General features: G+C 42.3%; 1 protein-coding gene across 6 annotated transcripts in view; it reads right to left on the bottom strand.

Annotated features, from left to right (window-relative positions):
- The window catches only part of catsper2 (cation channel sperm associated 2), a 35,257-nt gene extending 19,815 nt beyond the window's left edge, over positions 1 to 15,442 (bottom strand). For 2 of the 6 annotated variants that reach the window (XM_033050193.1, XM_033050191.1), the window contains exons 1-5: positions 15,381 to 15,441; positions 7,165 to 7,428; positions 6,047 to 6,192; positions 4,820 to 5,001; positions 2,039 to 2,212 (exon numbers count right to left, since the gene is read on the bottom strand). In XM_033050193.1, the coding sequence (XP_032906084.1) occupies positions 2,039 to 2,212; positions 4,820 to 4,991 (346 nt within the window). In that variant the 5' untranslated portion in view covers positions 4,992 to 5,001; positions 6,047 to 6,192; positions 7,165 to 7,428; positions 15,381 to 15,441. Of the gene's footprint in view, positions 1 to 2,038; positions 2,213 to 4,819; positions 5,002 to 5,344; positions 5,421 to 6,046; positions 6,193 to 7,164; positions 7,429 to 15,380 lie in introns of those variants that run through there. The other 4 variants (XM_033050190.1, XM_033050189.1, XM_033050195.1 and 1 more) reach the window with 4 other exon arrangements.
- Between the last annotated feature and the right edge of the window lie 76 nt (positions 15,443 to 15,518).

Here is a 15,518-nt window from a genome sequence, read left to right as displayed (position 1 = left end):
TCCTACACAATAGGGGCAATTTACTGAGGCCAATTGAGCTACAACCCCGTCTTTGGGATCAAACTTGAGCACATGGAGGTAACCTGCATGGTCACTCTATACAGATAGCACCCAAGATCAAGATCGAAACGACCAGGTCTCTGACACTGTGAGGCAGTAGCTCTACCAGCTGAGCCACTATTTTGCCCGGCGAAATGGGAAGATGGGTGAACGTGGTGCATTGGAGAGAGTCTTCTTACCCGTCCCAAGCGTGAACAGGGCTGTCAGAGGGAGTAAATAGACTGGGGAAGTACGCTGCCTGTTTTTAAAAGCTTACCACAATCGCAATACTCATCAATGAGTTTGCTTTTCACAATCTCACTTCACCATGTAAACTGTGATAGCATATCAAACGTAAGCTTGATATATTATCAAAGAGGAAACATGAACTGAATTCTTATAACCAGTTCATTGGCTATATCTAAGAGGGAGTTAGATGTGGCCCTTGTGGCTAAGGGGATCAGAGGGTATGGAGAGAAGGCAGGTACGGGATACTGAGTTGGATGATCAGCCATGATCATATTGAATGGCGGTGCAGGCTCGAAGGGCCGAATGGCCTACTCCTGCACCTAATTTCTATGTTTCTATGTTTCTATGTTTCTAACTGTTCACTGACTGGCAGCAGAGCTTGAACTAAGAAGCAGAACCACATGTTTCATCACGCCGCATGTTGCGTTCCTGGATTTAGCAAGATGACAATATTTTAAGCCATGCTTCACTTCTCGACCGCTATATGAGTGATATTGGTGATATTGGCTGTGCTAAGTAGCCATGGCAAGATTTGGTATTTCATAATGTCCAGCCAAACTCTGTGACTGGCAGAGGGCTAATCTCCAAAGACGGTAAGTCCAAGCCCGACACCATGAACAAGAACACCAGGGGGATACGACAATCCAGATTCAGGGACACTTTCCTCCCAGCTGTTATCATGCCACTGAATAACCCTATCGCCAACTACAAAGCGGTCCTGAGCTCCCATCTACCTCGTTGGAGACCCTCGGACTATCATCAATCAGATTTTACTGGACTTTATCTTGCACTAAACATTATTCCCTTTATATTCTATGTACACTGTCGGCAGCTTGATTGTAATCATGTACAGTCTTTCTGTTGACTGGATAGCAAGCAACAAAAAGCTTTTCACTGTACTTCGTTACACATGACAATAAACTAAACTAACTAACTAACAATGCATTTTGAGGCTGCACTGTCTGAGATATTCTCTGAAATAAAACATTATTTCAAGCTCTTTTCATTCACCTCTGTGATGAGGTCAGATAAGGAGCTAGGCGTTCCATTTAAACCACATAGAGTTATATAGCACGGCAACGGGCCCTTCATCCCAACTTGTCCATGGTGGCCAAGATGCCCCAACTAATCTAGTCCTATTTGCCCATGTTTGGCCCTTATCTCTCTAATTGCTTCCCATCCATGCACCTGTCCAAATTTCTTGTAAATGATATTATTGCAGCTATCTTAACCACTACTTCTGCCATTTCATATACCTACCAACCTCTGAATGAGAGAGGTTGCCCCTCAGATTACTATTAAATCTTTCCTCTCTCACCTTAAACCCATGCCCTCTTGTTCTTGATTACCCTACCTCGGGAAAATTCCCTCAATTACTTTTCAAACTTGGCTGTGCAGAGAACCTATGACTAATTATTGAGCATTGAACAGGCAAAAGGTATAGGAGTGTGAAAATGCACACCTCCAGATTCAGGGATAGTTCCATACCAGCTGTTATAAGGCAACTGAATCATCTTACCACAACCCGAGAGCAGTGCTGAACTACTATCTATCACTTTGGTGACCCTCGGACTTAATATGTATCTATACACACTGTAAATGGCTCGATTGTAATCGCGTATTGTCTTTCCGCTGACTGGACAGCACGCAACAAAAGCTTTTCACTGTACCTCGATGCACACGACAGTAAACTAAACTATTTTCTAAACGAATGTTAAATTCAAAGTGTCACAGATTTAATAAAGGATACTCTCTAAAATCCACTGTGCCCACATGTTGAGTGGTGGGTATTTGACATAGCGATTCTTTAGACAATTTCTCTCTCGGTCATTTGAGGAAACATTTATATTCCGGACTGGATTGAAATCAAAACGCACCAGTTGCAGTGGATCTTCAATCATCAACCTAGTCAACTTTTTTGGGTCTGTGAAAAAATAGGGACCTATTGTTACAAACCTTCTTTTTTTACATCCAAACCGTTACTTTCTATAATGCTTGCATATTTTACGACAAATGCCTTTTACGCAATTTTAATTTCTACAATTGTTATAAAAAGACTCAAATTTAAAATCAGTAGTTTACTTTCCAAGCTACTTACAAAAAGGCCAAGTTTCACAGTATCTACCCATTATTTTCTAATACAATTGTCTGAACTTTGGGAATTTGGTCAAATGTGTAAGTCTCAAAGTCGTGGTCAATTATTGGTGATGGTTTTCACAAATAGGCTCCAATGCTGGACTGTTCAAGGACTCCAGTGAAACAGCATAAAGTTGTGAAAATCATAAACCTGTGAATCACACTTTAACATCTATGCCAGGTTGAACATGGCTCAAAGGCAACTTCCCAGTCATTTCAGTAGGGGAAAAGGGCAGGCAGGAAGGAAATAAGATGAATATGGAGATATGGACAAAATGCTGGAGTAACTGAGTGGAACAGGCAGCATCTATGGAGAGAAGGAATGGGTGACGTTTCGGGACAAGACCCTAGTTCTCCGACTAGTTTCACTGTCCTTCTGATTAATTTTACTGATTATACGCATCCTTGTCATCTTCCCCACAGCTAACAATGAACCATTCTACATTTCCTTATCATCATCTGCTTTTATCTGTCATTTTCACACCTTATCCCTCCTTATCTCATCTCCCTCTCCCCTGACTCTCAGTCTGAAGAAGGGTCTCGACCCACAACGTCACCCATGACTTCTCTCCGGAGATGCTGCCTGACTTGTTGAGCTACTCCACCATTTTGTGTCTATCTTCGGTGTAAACCAGCATCTGCAGTTCCTTCCTACTATAAATATGGAGATAAAAGGAACTCCAGATGCTGGAATCTTGAGCAAAACACAAAGTGCCGGAGGAGTTCAACTGGTCATGTAGGATCTGTGAAAATAATTTGACAGACAACATTTCAGTTATTCAGATCGGGACTGAAGAACGGTTCCAACCTGAATCGCTGGCTGACCATTGCCTCCATAGATGCTGCCTGACCCACTGGGTTCCTCTAGCACTTAGTGTTTTGAATAAGATAAATATACTTGATTAAGAATTTTTAGATAACATGCGGCCAAACAGCTGGGTATTTCCAGTATTAACAAAATGCGTAAGGAACTCTTCAATCAGGCGGCATCTGTGGAGGGAAATGGACAGTACATTTCCAGTTGGGGCCCTTCTTCAGATTGATGTCTTGATCAGTCTGAGAAAGGTCCTGACCCAAACCGCCACCTGTCCATTCCCTCCACAGACAGTGCCTGAGCCGCAGATTTTAGATTTTAGATTTTAGAGATACAGCAGGGAAAAAGACCCTTTGGCCCACCAAGTAATAATAATAATAATAATACATTTTATTTATGGGCGCCTTTCAAGAGTCTAAAGGACACCTTACAAAAATTGAGCATGTATAGGAAAAACATGTAAGGGGAATGAAATAAATAGTAGAGACATGACTAGTACACAAAGTAAAGACAGAATTCAATACAAAACACAGCATGAGGCAATTAATGCACAGATGAAAAGGGACGGGGACGTGGGGCTAAGGATAGGCAGAGGTGAAGAGATGGGTCTTGAGGCGGGACTGGAAGATGGGGAGGGACACGGAATTGCGGATCAGTTGGGGGAGGGAGTTCCAGAGCCTGGGAGCTGCCCTGGAGAAGGCTCTGTCCCCAAAACTGCGGAGGTTGGACTTGTGGATGGAGAGGAGACCGGCTGATGTGGATCTGAGGGACCGTGAGGGTTGGTAGGGGGAGAGGAGGTCAATGAGATATGTGGGGGCCAGATGGTGGAGGGCTTTGTAGGTGAGGACCAGGATTTTGTAGGTGATCCGGTGGGAGATGGGAAGCCAGTGAAGTTTTTTGAGGACTGGAGTGATGTGATGCCAGGATTTGGTGTGGGTGATGAGTCGGGCGGCTGCGTTCTGGACCAGTTGGAGTCGGTTGATGTAGGTGGAGCTGATGCCAAGGAGAAGTACACGCTGATGCCAAGTACACGCCGACCGGCAATCACTAGCATTATCCTACAGATTGGGGACAATTTACAATTTTACCAAAACCAATTAATTTACAAACCTGTACGTCTTTGGAGTGTGGGAGGAAACCGGAGCACCCGGAGAAAACCGACTGGTCATGGGTAGAACGTACAAACTCCGTACATACTGCACCCGTAGTCAGGATCTCTAGCATTGTAAGGAAGTATGTAAATATGCTTTAAAAAAAATGTTTGCTGGAAAAATTAAGGTGCATACTGTATAATTTCCAAGTTCAGAATATTAAAGATCAGAAAGATAGCATAAAGGCAATGTCTTTTTCTGCAGTATTTACCATTATTGTGTAATATAATGTTTCCACTGCATATGTAAACATTTGGTCTTGCACTTTGTCCACATGGACTTTGGTTGTGGCGAAGAGACACCTTTAAATACAATTTCCAGTTTTACTGTGTTTTGCCCACAGCATACATACCTTTCCGATTCTCTTTTTATTTCATTATTGTGTGAACAACCAAGATCAATTTTGTCAATGTAATGGTTCAAAAAATACCTTTAATGTCATTCATATTATATTTTGGATCATTGATGATTAATCCTTGTAAATGATCCAACAAATTGAAGTCCTGAATGAGCTTTGATCGGATAACTTGTGCCAGAGGATTCTCCTTTGAATGTATCTGAGAAACTCCTTTAGGTTCCAAAAGGTATTTCGATGAGTCCATTTTTCAGAATCTATTCAACGGAGAAAAAAGCATATAAATGCACCCATTATACAAATGTCCAACTGTCAGCCTTCTCCACATCTACAAACTATAAAGATCCATTCGTTTTCCAAAAAGGACACAAAGTGCTGGAGTAACTTAACAGGTCAGTCAGCATCTTTGGAATAACATGAGTAGGTGATGTTTTGGGCCGGGACCCTTCTTCAGCACTGATCATTCCGAAGGAAGGTCCCGACCCAAAACGCCACCTATCCATGTTCCTCCATAGATGCTGCCTGACCCACTAAGTGACTCCAGCTAAGTGACTTTGTTTCCTTTTGTGTAAGCCAGCATTTGTAGTTCCTTGTTTCTACCTTCATTTTCCAACCCTGACCACTTGTAGACGATCAGCCATCGGTTGCTGCGCCTATTAATTATTAATAAATCTTAGTCTGTAAGAGGTGGAACGTTATTTCTCAGAATCTGCGATATACAATTGATCATGATAATACGTGGCATTAACAAACATGTAACCAATGTTGTTTTTAGACAAAACAGTGAGTGTATGCACAATTAATAAACAAAATAATGACATTTATCATCTTGAAGGTGCCAGTACCTCCTATTGGGGAATCACAAAAAAGCACTGATTGGAACTATTCAGAAGCTGCATTATAATAATAATAATTAATTAGTCATTCTCACAACCTAAATATAAACCAAATGTCTTATAATCCAACCATGCAGACTATTTCCTTTCCTGTTAAACTTGTTTGTAAAGTGTAAATAATAACTAAATGCCAGTAAGATCCTGCTTGTAATATGTAAATATAGTTATAGCCCTGTCCCACGGTACGAGTTCATTCCAAGAGCTCTCCCGAGTTTGCCCTTATTCGAACTCGGAGATTTACGGTAATGGCCACTCGTCGGTACTCGGGGCTCTTCTGTTTCCATGCTGTATCACTCCATGACTCTATGACTATTACAATCTATTGTTACTGATTAATCATATACTTTTCAAGATGTTAGATTTTTTTTGATTTTGGGATCTTGGCTCATTTATTTTTCGGTCTTACCTTGATAGTTAAGATCCTGACAAGAAAAGCAGAGGTGTTATTGTACCTCTAAAATATCACACCTTAGGCAAATGTTATCCATGTTGGGTGAATATGTTTTCGAATAATTCATATCAAAAAATACTCTCCTTGCCATAGTGACTTCACTATATTATGATATCACACACGAACAAGAAGGAGAACAGTATTTAGAATCGTATTTAGAACTCTAGAACATTGAAGAGTATTAGCTGTTTCACAAGCCATTCATTAGGCCCAGTTGAAATTTATTCACTTACCAGGGCATTCAACCTTATTTAGCCACCATCCCAACACCATTCTAGTCTCTTCACGGGCGTACATATTTATCTTCTGACCAGATTCATATTGTGGAGAAAAGGAATAGGTGACGTTCCGGATCAACCCGAAACGTCACCCATTCCTTCTCTCCAGAGATGCTGCCTGACCCGCCGAGTTATTCCAGCTTTTTGTGTCTATCTTTGGTTTAAACCAACATCTGCAGTTCCTTCCCACACATATTCACATTGTGTCCATCAATTAGCTGAGTTATGGACTCATAGAGCGATAAGAGCTGTACATAGAAACAGACCCTTCTTGTCCATGCTGACCAAATTGGCATATTTGCCTGCATTTAGCCCACAGGCATCTCAACTCATCCTATCCATTTATTTAAGAAAGAATTGCGGATGCTGGAAAAATCGGAGGTAGACAAAAATGCTGAAGAAACTCAGCGGGTTAGGCAGTATCTATGGAGCGAAGGAATAGGTGACATTTCGGGTCTCGACCTGAAACGTCACCTATTCCTTCGCTCCATAGATGCTATCCATATATTTGTTCAAATGTATTTTGAAAGTCATAGTTGTATCCACATAGTTGCTTCCTGTGGCAGCTCATTTGAGATATGGATACTCTCTGAGGGAAAAAGTTGATCCTCCCACCTTGTTACTAGATTTGTTTTATCGCTGTTCCGATTGCTGAAAACACATTGATTTGCCTATCAGTTTTTGAGTAAGTTATAACGAATTTTTACAGAATAAAAAGGCTGACGTGATGATATAATACAATGAAACAAATTGCATTGCCACCAAAGAATGCATTGATATCAAATAACTGCTCACCTTTCTAAATGCAGAACTTGTTCAACCATGTAATTTAACCATATCAAGCTGCTGAGTGCATCTTCCATTACATTTGGCAAACACATCATCTGGATAAAGTTATAGCTTCATATTTGTACAGTCACAGAAGTTGGATAGCATCCTGCACTCTTGAGTGCATATCTCTCCTCTCATTTTCAGCATGAAATTCTTCCTTAATTATTTTCCAAAGTCTTCAGATAACAGGGCAGGTAAGGTGTGGTCCTCAATGTTACCATCATAGACCTGTAATGAGAAGATAGCACAAAAGGTTATGAATATGGAGGCAAAGAAATGATTGCAGAAACATTGAAAGCAGAGGCCTTCACTGCTTCAGGTATACTTGCTTTTCATTTTCTCCCCTCTCTTTATCCAAGGTAGATTATGCAGCATTTACATATATAACCAAACTTTCGTCTTCTTCCCATCTTTGGCCTTTATCCACTCGTCTACCAATCACCCGTATCCACCTGCCACTTGTGTAGGAAGGAACTGCAGATGCTGGTTTAAACCAAAGATAGCGATATTCTGGAGACAAGGAATAGGTGATGTTTCGGGTCGAGACTCCCCTGACTCTCAGTCTGAAGAAGAGTCTCGACCCGGAACATCACCTATTCCTTTTCTCCAGAGATGCTTTTACTCCAGCTTTTTGTGTCTATTTCCACCTATCACTTGCCTGGCATTGTCCCAACCCCACTTCACATCCAGCTTTCTCTCCCCTACTACATTACCCAAAGCATCACTTATCCATGTTCACCTGAGATAAGCTTGAACCGCTGAGTTGCTCCAGCACTTTGCGATGCAAAACTGTTTCAAGATCAGTCTAACTATAAGCATATTAAAGCACACATTACATCCCCAGTGGGGAGTTAGAGTAGTAGCATATATTGATGCACAGTTGCAAGAGAAATGGCATGAAGAAGGCCCATCGAAGGCTTTCCTTCAATTCTGAAGACGTTTCCTGAGCCAAAACATTACCTGTTCATTCCCTCCAAAAGTGCTGCCTGACACGCTGAATTCCTTCAGCACTTCGGCATTTTGTGTTTTGCTCAAGATTCCAGCATCTGCAGTTCCTTGTGTGTTTCTTTCTTTCAATTAGTGAGTTCAAGACATTCAGGGCTGGAGTCTTCCTACAATTTTACTGTTTCAGTATATTTGGATTCATTTAAAATTGTATCAGGCAAGTTGTATAATTTGGAGGCACCAACACTGGGCTCTTTACCTTCATTGGAAACAATCTTAGTTGAGTTGGAGACAAAATGGAAACCATGCTCATTCCAGGAGTTGTTCCTACAAACTTCCCACTAGTCATTTCAATGGTTCTTTATTATCGCATGTACCAAGGTACAGTGTCATTCTGTTTTCTGCAAATTCAGTAAATTATTACCATACATAAGAACAATTCCAGTTTAAGTGCAAAGTTTACAGAAATAGCCCACTGAGACCATGTATAGGAGTCGCCAGGTTTTGCTGCCATTTTCAAAGTCCAAACTGAAATTGGCCATAAAGGCCCGCAGACCTGTCTGCAGGGTCTACGGCCTTCACCTCAATCTGGATCGTCCTGCGAACCTTCTTCCCCCTCCGTCCACCTTCTGCCTTTGTACCCTGGGGGCGCTTCCCGCGGCCTAGCTTAAGGGCACGTAAGGTAAGACCCCGGATCCATTTCCCGGCCCTTTGTCCTTGGGTCTGCCGTCGACAACTCCCTCCACTCTCCAGTCCTCATGCACGAGCAGGGGCCGGGCTCGGCGGCTTTCCCCTTCAGGTTCGGTTGTGTGGGGGATAGCCACGGCCCGAGGGTCATTCTGCTTTGATAAATGCAATAGCTGGGGCCTATCATCCATCACATGCAATCTATTGTAGCTTACGTGGCCAAACCTGCATATGCACGTTGTGCCCGCAATTACACAGGAATTAATTTCAGCAACAGATATTTGGCACAAGAGGAATCAGATTTTCCCCCAGGAAAATCAAGCTACCAGGCGTCATGATTCAAATCACTGCAGATGTAATCTCAACAAGAAAACCCTGTGAGTCAGTGTAACTTTGGGGCCAAGGAAAGAGCGTTCACGTCGCGGCCCTGTTTCAACCAATCTTTCCACCACCACGCACAAGAAGCACAAGAAGCGCAAGACAGACACCATTGGGCAGATGCCGAGAAGTGTGTTCAGCTCTGGCTGAACAACTTCTAATCTTGTGTGTGGACTCGATAAGAAGAAGAAGAGTGTAACTTTAAATCATTTTCTGATCTTTTTTGGCACACTGAACAAACACCATCCTTACAAACGGTCACTAACATCCTGCACAAACCCTCCACCCACTAGTCAAACACTTGCGAGTGTAAGATCACATTTCAAAAGGCACTAAGCTTCAGGGGAAATAGAAGCAAGAAATTCTGTATTCATCATGTGTGGAGGGAACCAGAGAAGTAAGGGATAATGCTTCAGATTAATGATATTTCATCAACCTAAATTGTTGATTGATTCTTCCTACACAGATGTTGCCGGACCTTCTGTGCATCCATTGCACTTTCATTTTTAATGTCAGGTTTCCAGCATCTGTTCTATTTTGCTTTTCAACTTTCAGAGTTGTGTCAAGAGTCAAGTCAAAAGTGTTTTATTGTCATATGTCCCGGATGGGACAATGAAATTCGTACTTGCCGCAGCACAACAGAATATGTGAATATGTAAACATTGTACATACAGGGGGAAGAGAAAAAAAAAGAAAAAGTTCAATAAATAACAAATATAGTGCAATAATAAAATAGTCTTGTGCAGTTCAGAGCTCAGAGCTTATTCATTGTTGTGTTTAATAGCCTGATGGCTGTAGGAAGAAGCTGTTCCTGAACCTAGATGTTGCAGTTTTCAGGCTCCTCTAGCTTCTTCCTGATGGCAATAGTGAAATGAGTGTGTGGCCAGGATGATATGGGTCTTTGATGATTTTGGCTGCCATTTTGAGGCAGCGACTACGATAGATCCCTTCGACAATGGGGAGGTCAAAGCCGGTGATGGACTGGGCAGAGGTCACAACTTTTTGTAATCTTCTTCACTCCTGGAAGTTCAAGTTGTCGAATCAGGCCACGATGTGGAATTCTCTGCCTCAGAGGGCGGTGGAGGCAGGTTCTCTGGATGCTTTCAAGAGAGAGCGAGATAGACAGGGCTCTTAAAGACAGTGGAGTCAGGGGATATGGGGAGAAGGCAGGAACGGGGTACTGATTGGGGATGATCAGCCATGATCACATTGAATGGCGGTGCTGGCTCGAAGGGCCGAATGGCCTACTCCTGCACCTATTGTTTATTGTCTATTGATGCAACCAGTCAGAATGTTCTCTACCGTGCACCTGTAGGAGAATCCTCTTCGATCAGGGTAGAAGACACTGTATATACCTGTTCCTTGTGTTGCACTGCTCAATATGATTTATATTAATTTAAGCTCCAAACTAGCCTATTGTATGGGAAGAAATGATGCAGATATATTTGATGAGGACGCAATAGAATCAAGGACTCATGTGCCAAGGGTTTAAGGCGTTTGTGGAAATAACCCCTGTAGCATCGGGGCAGTACTGTGGGGCAGCTGGTAGAGCAGCTGCCTCACAACGCCAGGGACCCTGGCCACGGGTGCTTTCTGAGTGGAGGTTGCATGTTCTCCGTGACCACATGGGGGTTTCTTCCGGGTGCTCCAATTTCCTCCCACATCCCAAAAACGTGTGAATTTGGAAGTGAATTGGCCTCTGTTAATTGCCTCTAATGTGTAAGCAGTGACTGGGAAAGTGGGATAACATGGAACTAGTGTGAATGCGTGATTGATGGTTGGCTTGGATTCAGTGGGTTGAAGCACCTATTTCCATGTTGTATCTTATAACATATTTGTTTTGGAAATGCAATGTATTTAATTTAATGTTTGGGCTTCTGTCCTCACTTACACCACCTGAGACATTTATTTAATCATTTTGTGAACATTTTTTTTTTACCATCTTTCTCTTTTCTCTGGTTATCTCAAAAACAAACTGTACAGGATGCAAGCAGGAAGCGATAATCTTGTTGATCTTGGCTACGTTATGCAACAGCATGTATACAAATCTACTAAGCAGTATACAGAGCAGAGAACAAATTGTCTGGAGGAGGTCAATGGTCAGGCAGCATCTGTGGAGGGAACTAGACAGTCGACGTTCAGGTCAGGACACTCCAACTGGACAGAAAGAAGTGAGGGAGAGGGGTAAGAGCTGGCAAGCATTAGGTGAGTCCAGTTGAGGAAGGATTGATTGGCAAATGGATCAGATGGGAGAGGGATTGGTGTAAATGGGATGGTGACAGTGGGAGTTGATATGTGCAGCAACAAAGGGCTGCAGATAATGGAAAGGAAGGTTTTAGTTTAGTTTAGTTTAGAGATACAGCGCAGAAACAGGCCCTTTCAGCCCACCAGGTCCGCGCCAACCAGCGATCGGCGCACACTAACACTATCCTATACCCACTAAGGACAATTTTTACATTTACCAAGCCAATTAACCTACATACCTGTACGTCTTTGAAGCATGGGAGGAAACCGGAGATCTCAGAGAAAATCCACGCAGGTCACGGGGAGAACGTACAAACTCCGTACAGACAGCACCCATAGTCGTGATCGAGCCCGGGTCTCCGGCGCTGCATTCGCCATAAGGCAGCAATTCTACTGCTGCTCCACCGTGTCGCCCAGCATGGAAATAAATAAGGGAGAGAGGATGATCAGATGGGAATCTTTAGGGGAGGGGATCTATTTCTGGATTTTGTGGATGATGGGCAGACAGAGAGGGTGGGACAAGGAAAATAAACTAGATGATAGGGGGCTGTAGCGGAGGGTTTGGGAAGAAGTATGTGTGTGTGAGAGGACCAGGGCCGATCAGAAGGAGGGAGACCGAGGGAGAGCGAGAGAGAGATAGTGGGGAAGAATGTGACTTGAAATTGGAGAACTCAATACTCATGCCATCGGGTTGTAGGCTACCCAGGTGGAATATGAGGTGCTGTTTTTTTTTAGTTTGTGTAATACTCGTTATACTTATCACCCCTTCCCCTGCTAACAATGGGCCATTATGGGCTCCACTCTTCCTGAACTCCTGCACTACAGCCCAAAAGCCACTTTGTCCGTACCAAAGCCACATCATGTTGATGACTGGTTTGGAAATTTCTATCTTTTGGAGATAGCAGTTAAATTAATAATTTGCTGATGTTGAATTTTAAGACAATAGACAATAAGTGCAGTAGTAGGCCATTCGGCCCTTTGAGCCAGCATCGCCATTCATTTGAATCATGGCTGATCATCCACAACATCGAAGACATGAGTGACCTCTTATTTTTAACATCAAAACAGGTATAAATAAGATCCATTAAGTATGGAGACACAAGAGACTACAGGTTGGAATTTTGGGCATAAAACTATTTGTTGGAGCTCAATGGGTCAGGTAGCATCTGTGGAGGGAATGTTTAGACAATATTTCAGGTTGGGTCTAAGTGTTTCTTCAGTCAAAGGGTTTGTTCCTACATTTGGTCAGCTGTGCACTGCACTCAGAATGAACCCACAACATGACGAACATTTCTGTTTGAAGAGGAATTGATGAAATTACTGAATCTAGCAAATGACACAGCAGTGACCCACATGATACAATGGTGCATTGAGATGAAATTTGATGTAAATCTGCTACAGTTTCTTGGAATTAAAGTTTAATAAGCTGTGTCATTGCAGCCAATAACACAACTGCCTATGTTTTGTGACTGACTTGCAAATTTGCCTATCGAAGTTTGCATAGCACATCTTGGTCAGCTTCAAGAACCTTAGTCAACCATGTAAATGATTGAGACACAAAGTGTTCGAGGAACTCAGCAGATCAGGAAGCATCTGGGGAGGGAATTGACAAGTGACGTTTTGGGTCGGGACTGAAGAAGAGCCCTGACCCAAATTGTCCTCAGTCCATGCTCTCCATAGATGTTGCCTTACCCATGGAGTGGGAATAGAAGAGATCAGAATTAAAATAATCTAAAAAGACATTTGGACAGGTACATGGATAGGAATGGTTTTGTGGTATATGGGCCAAATGTGGGCTAGGGGGATTAGTCTTGATAGTGTGTACGGGATATCGGCACGGACAAGTTGGGCTGAAGGGCCTGTTTCTCTGCTGTATGGCTCGATGATTCTAATTGGAAATAGAAAGATAACTCAAGGCTTGTCGGGCTGGAGTATGTGATAAAGAAAGAGAAAGATATGTAAACAATAATAATAATAATAATAATAATAATAATAATAATAATAATATATTTTATTGTCATTGCACATCAGTGCAACGAGATTTAGTATGCAGCTTCCAACCGATGTCAAAAAAATAAATAAATAAATAAACGGTGCGACGTGACCATCTGAGGGAGACAGTCCAGGGGGGATGGGGGGCACTCAGCAGGGCCGGTTCAGAGCCGCTATAGCTCTGGGAATAAGGATAAGAAACTTCAAATGGGGGTATTCTTAGTTGGAAAAAAAATGTATATCAGTGAACCCAGATGTAATGGGTGAATGGCATGGTACAAATGAAAATAAAATTGGATTTATGTTAGGTGGAAAGTGAAAAATTCCCTTAGGGAGTATTTGAACAGTCAATTCTTGATTAACAATGAAATAAATGAGGGTTTCAGCACCAGGAAGTAAGCAAGGAGGAAGCATCACAACTTAAAGTGAAAGTAGTGAAAGAACGGATATGTGATCTGAAGCAGGTCTCAGGGTTAAATATAATGGCAAAGTTGCCAGCCTCTGGCAGTTGCCAAGAGTGACTGAGTTTGTGCCTGGGTCCAAGGCCATTGCCCTTAAATTTCCCAGAAGTTAGTTCGCTCATTTTGTTTTTACTCATCCAGTCTTGATGTTAGATAAAGGAGATAGAATGGAGGTAAAGAGTGACAGTGGAATCTAAGCATTCCAGTTTGTTGTACTCAGTCAAGGGGTTATCATTTTTGGCTGCCTGGCTTCTTTTTATGCTTACACCAACAGTTAGGAGAGTGCATGGTGCACAGGAAACCATCCGTGAAGTGAAAATATTACGGATTAGCGTAATAATCCAGACACCTGAAGAAACACGTTAATTATAGATACAAGGAATAGTGTTATGAATTGATAAGTTTCTTTTGTTTCTATTTTAACTTTGGGTTTATGGCCTGTGTGCGATTATGTTTGAGAATCACAGTTTCCAGCAGCTTTGAATAGGAGACGTGCCCATTCAAACAAAAACTATAACATGGGTCTCCACCTAAATCTGCAAAAAAAGTTTTCTCCGATGCAAATACTGTTGCCCGATTCGGATTTACACAAGTTCAATGTAGTCCAAGATAGGAGATCGGTCAACAATGTTTGAGCGCATAGAATTAGAGATAAACTACTGATATGGATTGAGAACTGGTTATCAGAAATAAAGCAAAGAGTGGGGATAAATGGATCATTCTTAGGTTGTTTTGCTTTGACAAGTGGGGCATCACTGGGATTGGTGCCCTTACCTAAGAAAATATATACTTGACATTGCTATCATGTAGAAATATTCACTGGACTGGTTGCAGAAATGGTAGGGAGGAGAGATTGAGCAGATAGGAATTGTATTCTCAAAATTAGAATGATAGGAGATTGCACCAAAATATACAAACCTCTCATAAGGGTTGATACAAAATGCTGGAGTAACTCAGCGGGGCAGGCAACAGCTCTGGAGAGAAGGAATGGGTGACGTTTGGGGTCGAGACCCTTCTTCAGACTGAAAGTCACGGGAGAGGGAAACGAGAGATATGGACAATGATGTAGGGAAATATAGAACAAATAGATGAAAGATATGCAAAAAAGTAATAATGACAAAGGAAACGGGCCATGGTTAGCTGTTTGCTAGGTGAGAACAAAAAGCTGGTATGACTTGGGTGAAGGAGGGATGGAGAGAGGGAATGCAGGGGTTATTTGAAGACTCATAGGGGTTGACAGACTAGATGTGAGCAAGGTGGTTTCACCATTTAGATGGAATTTTGTTTCCTGTGGAACCTGTCATGTTTGTTCAAAGCAGTGATATATTTCCAGACTTTGGGAGAATTAAGGGATATGGGGATAGTGCTAGAAATTAGTAATGAGGTACAAAATTATTTCCCATCAGGCAACAATGAACCATTCTACATTTCCTTGACTGTTGTCTGCTTTGATCTGTCATTTTCACACCTTACCTTTCCATACCTCAAGTTTCCCTCTCCCCGACTCTGTTTGAAGAAGGGTCTTGACCCGAATCGTCACCCTTTCCTTCTCTCCAGAGATGCTGCCTGTCTCGCGGAGTTACTCCAGCATTTTGTGTCTATCTTCGGTGG

The sequence above is a fragment of the Amblyraja radiata genome, chromosome 34 (assembly GCF_010909765.2).
Source record: "Amblyraja radiata isolate CabotCenter1 chromosome 34, sAmbRad1.1.pri, whole genome shotgun sequence".
Taxonomy (NCBI): Eukaryota; Metazoa; Chordata; class Chondrichthyes; order Rajiformes; family Rajidae; genus Amblyraja; species Amblyraja radiata.
Note: the sequence above shows the minus strand (reverse complement) of the source record. Positions and strands in the feature narration are given on the sequence as shown.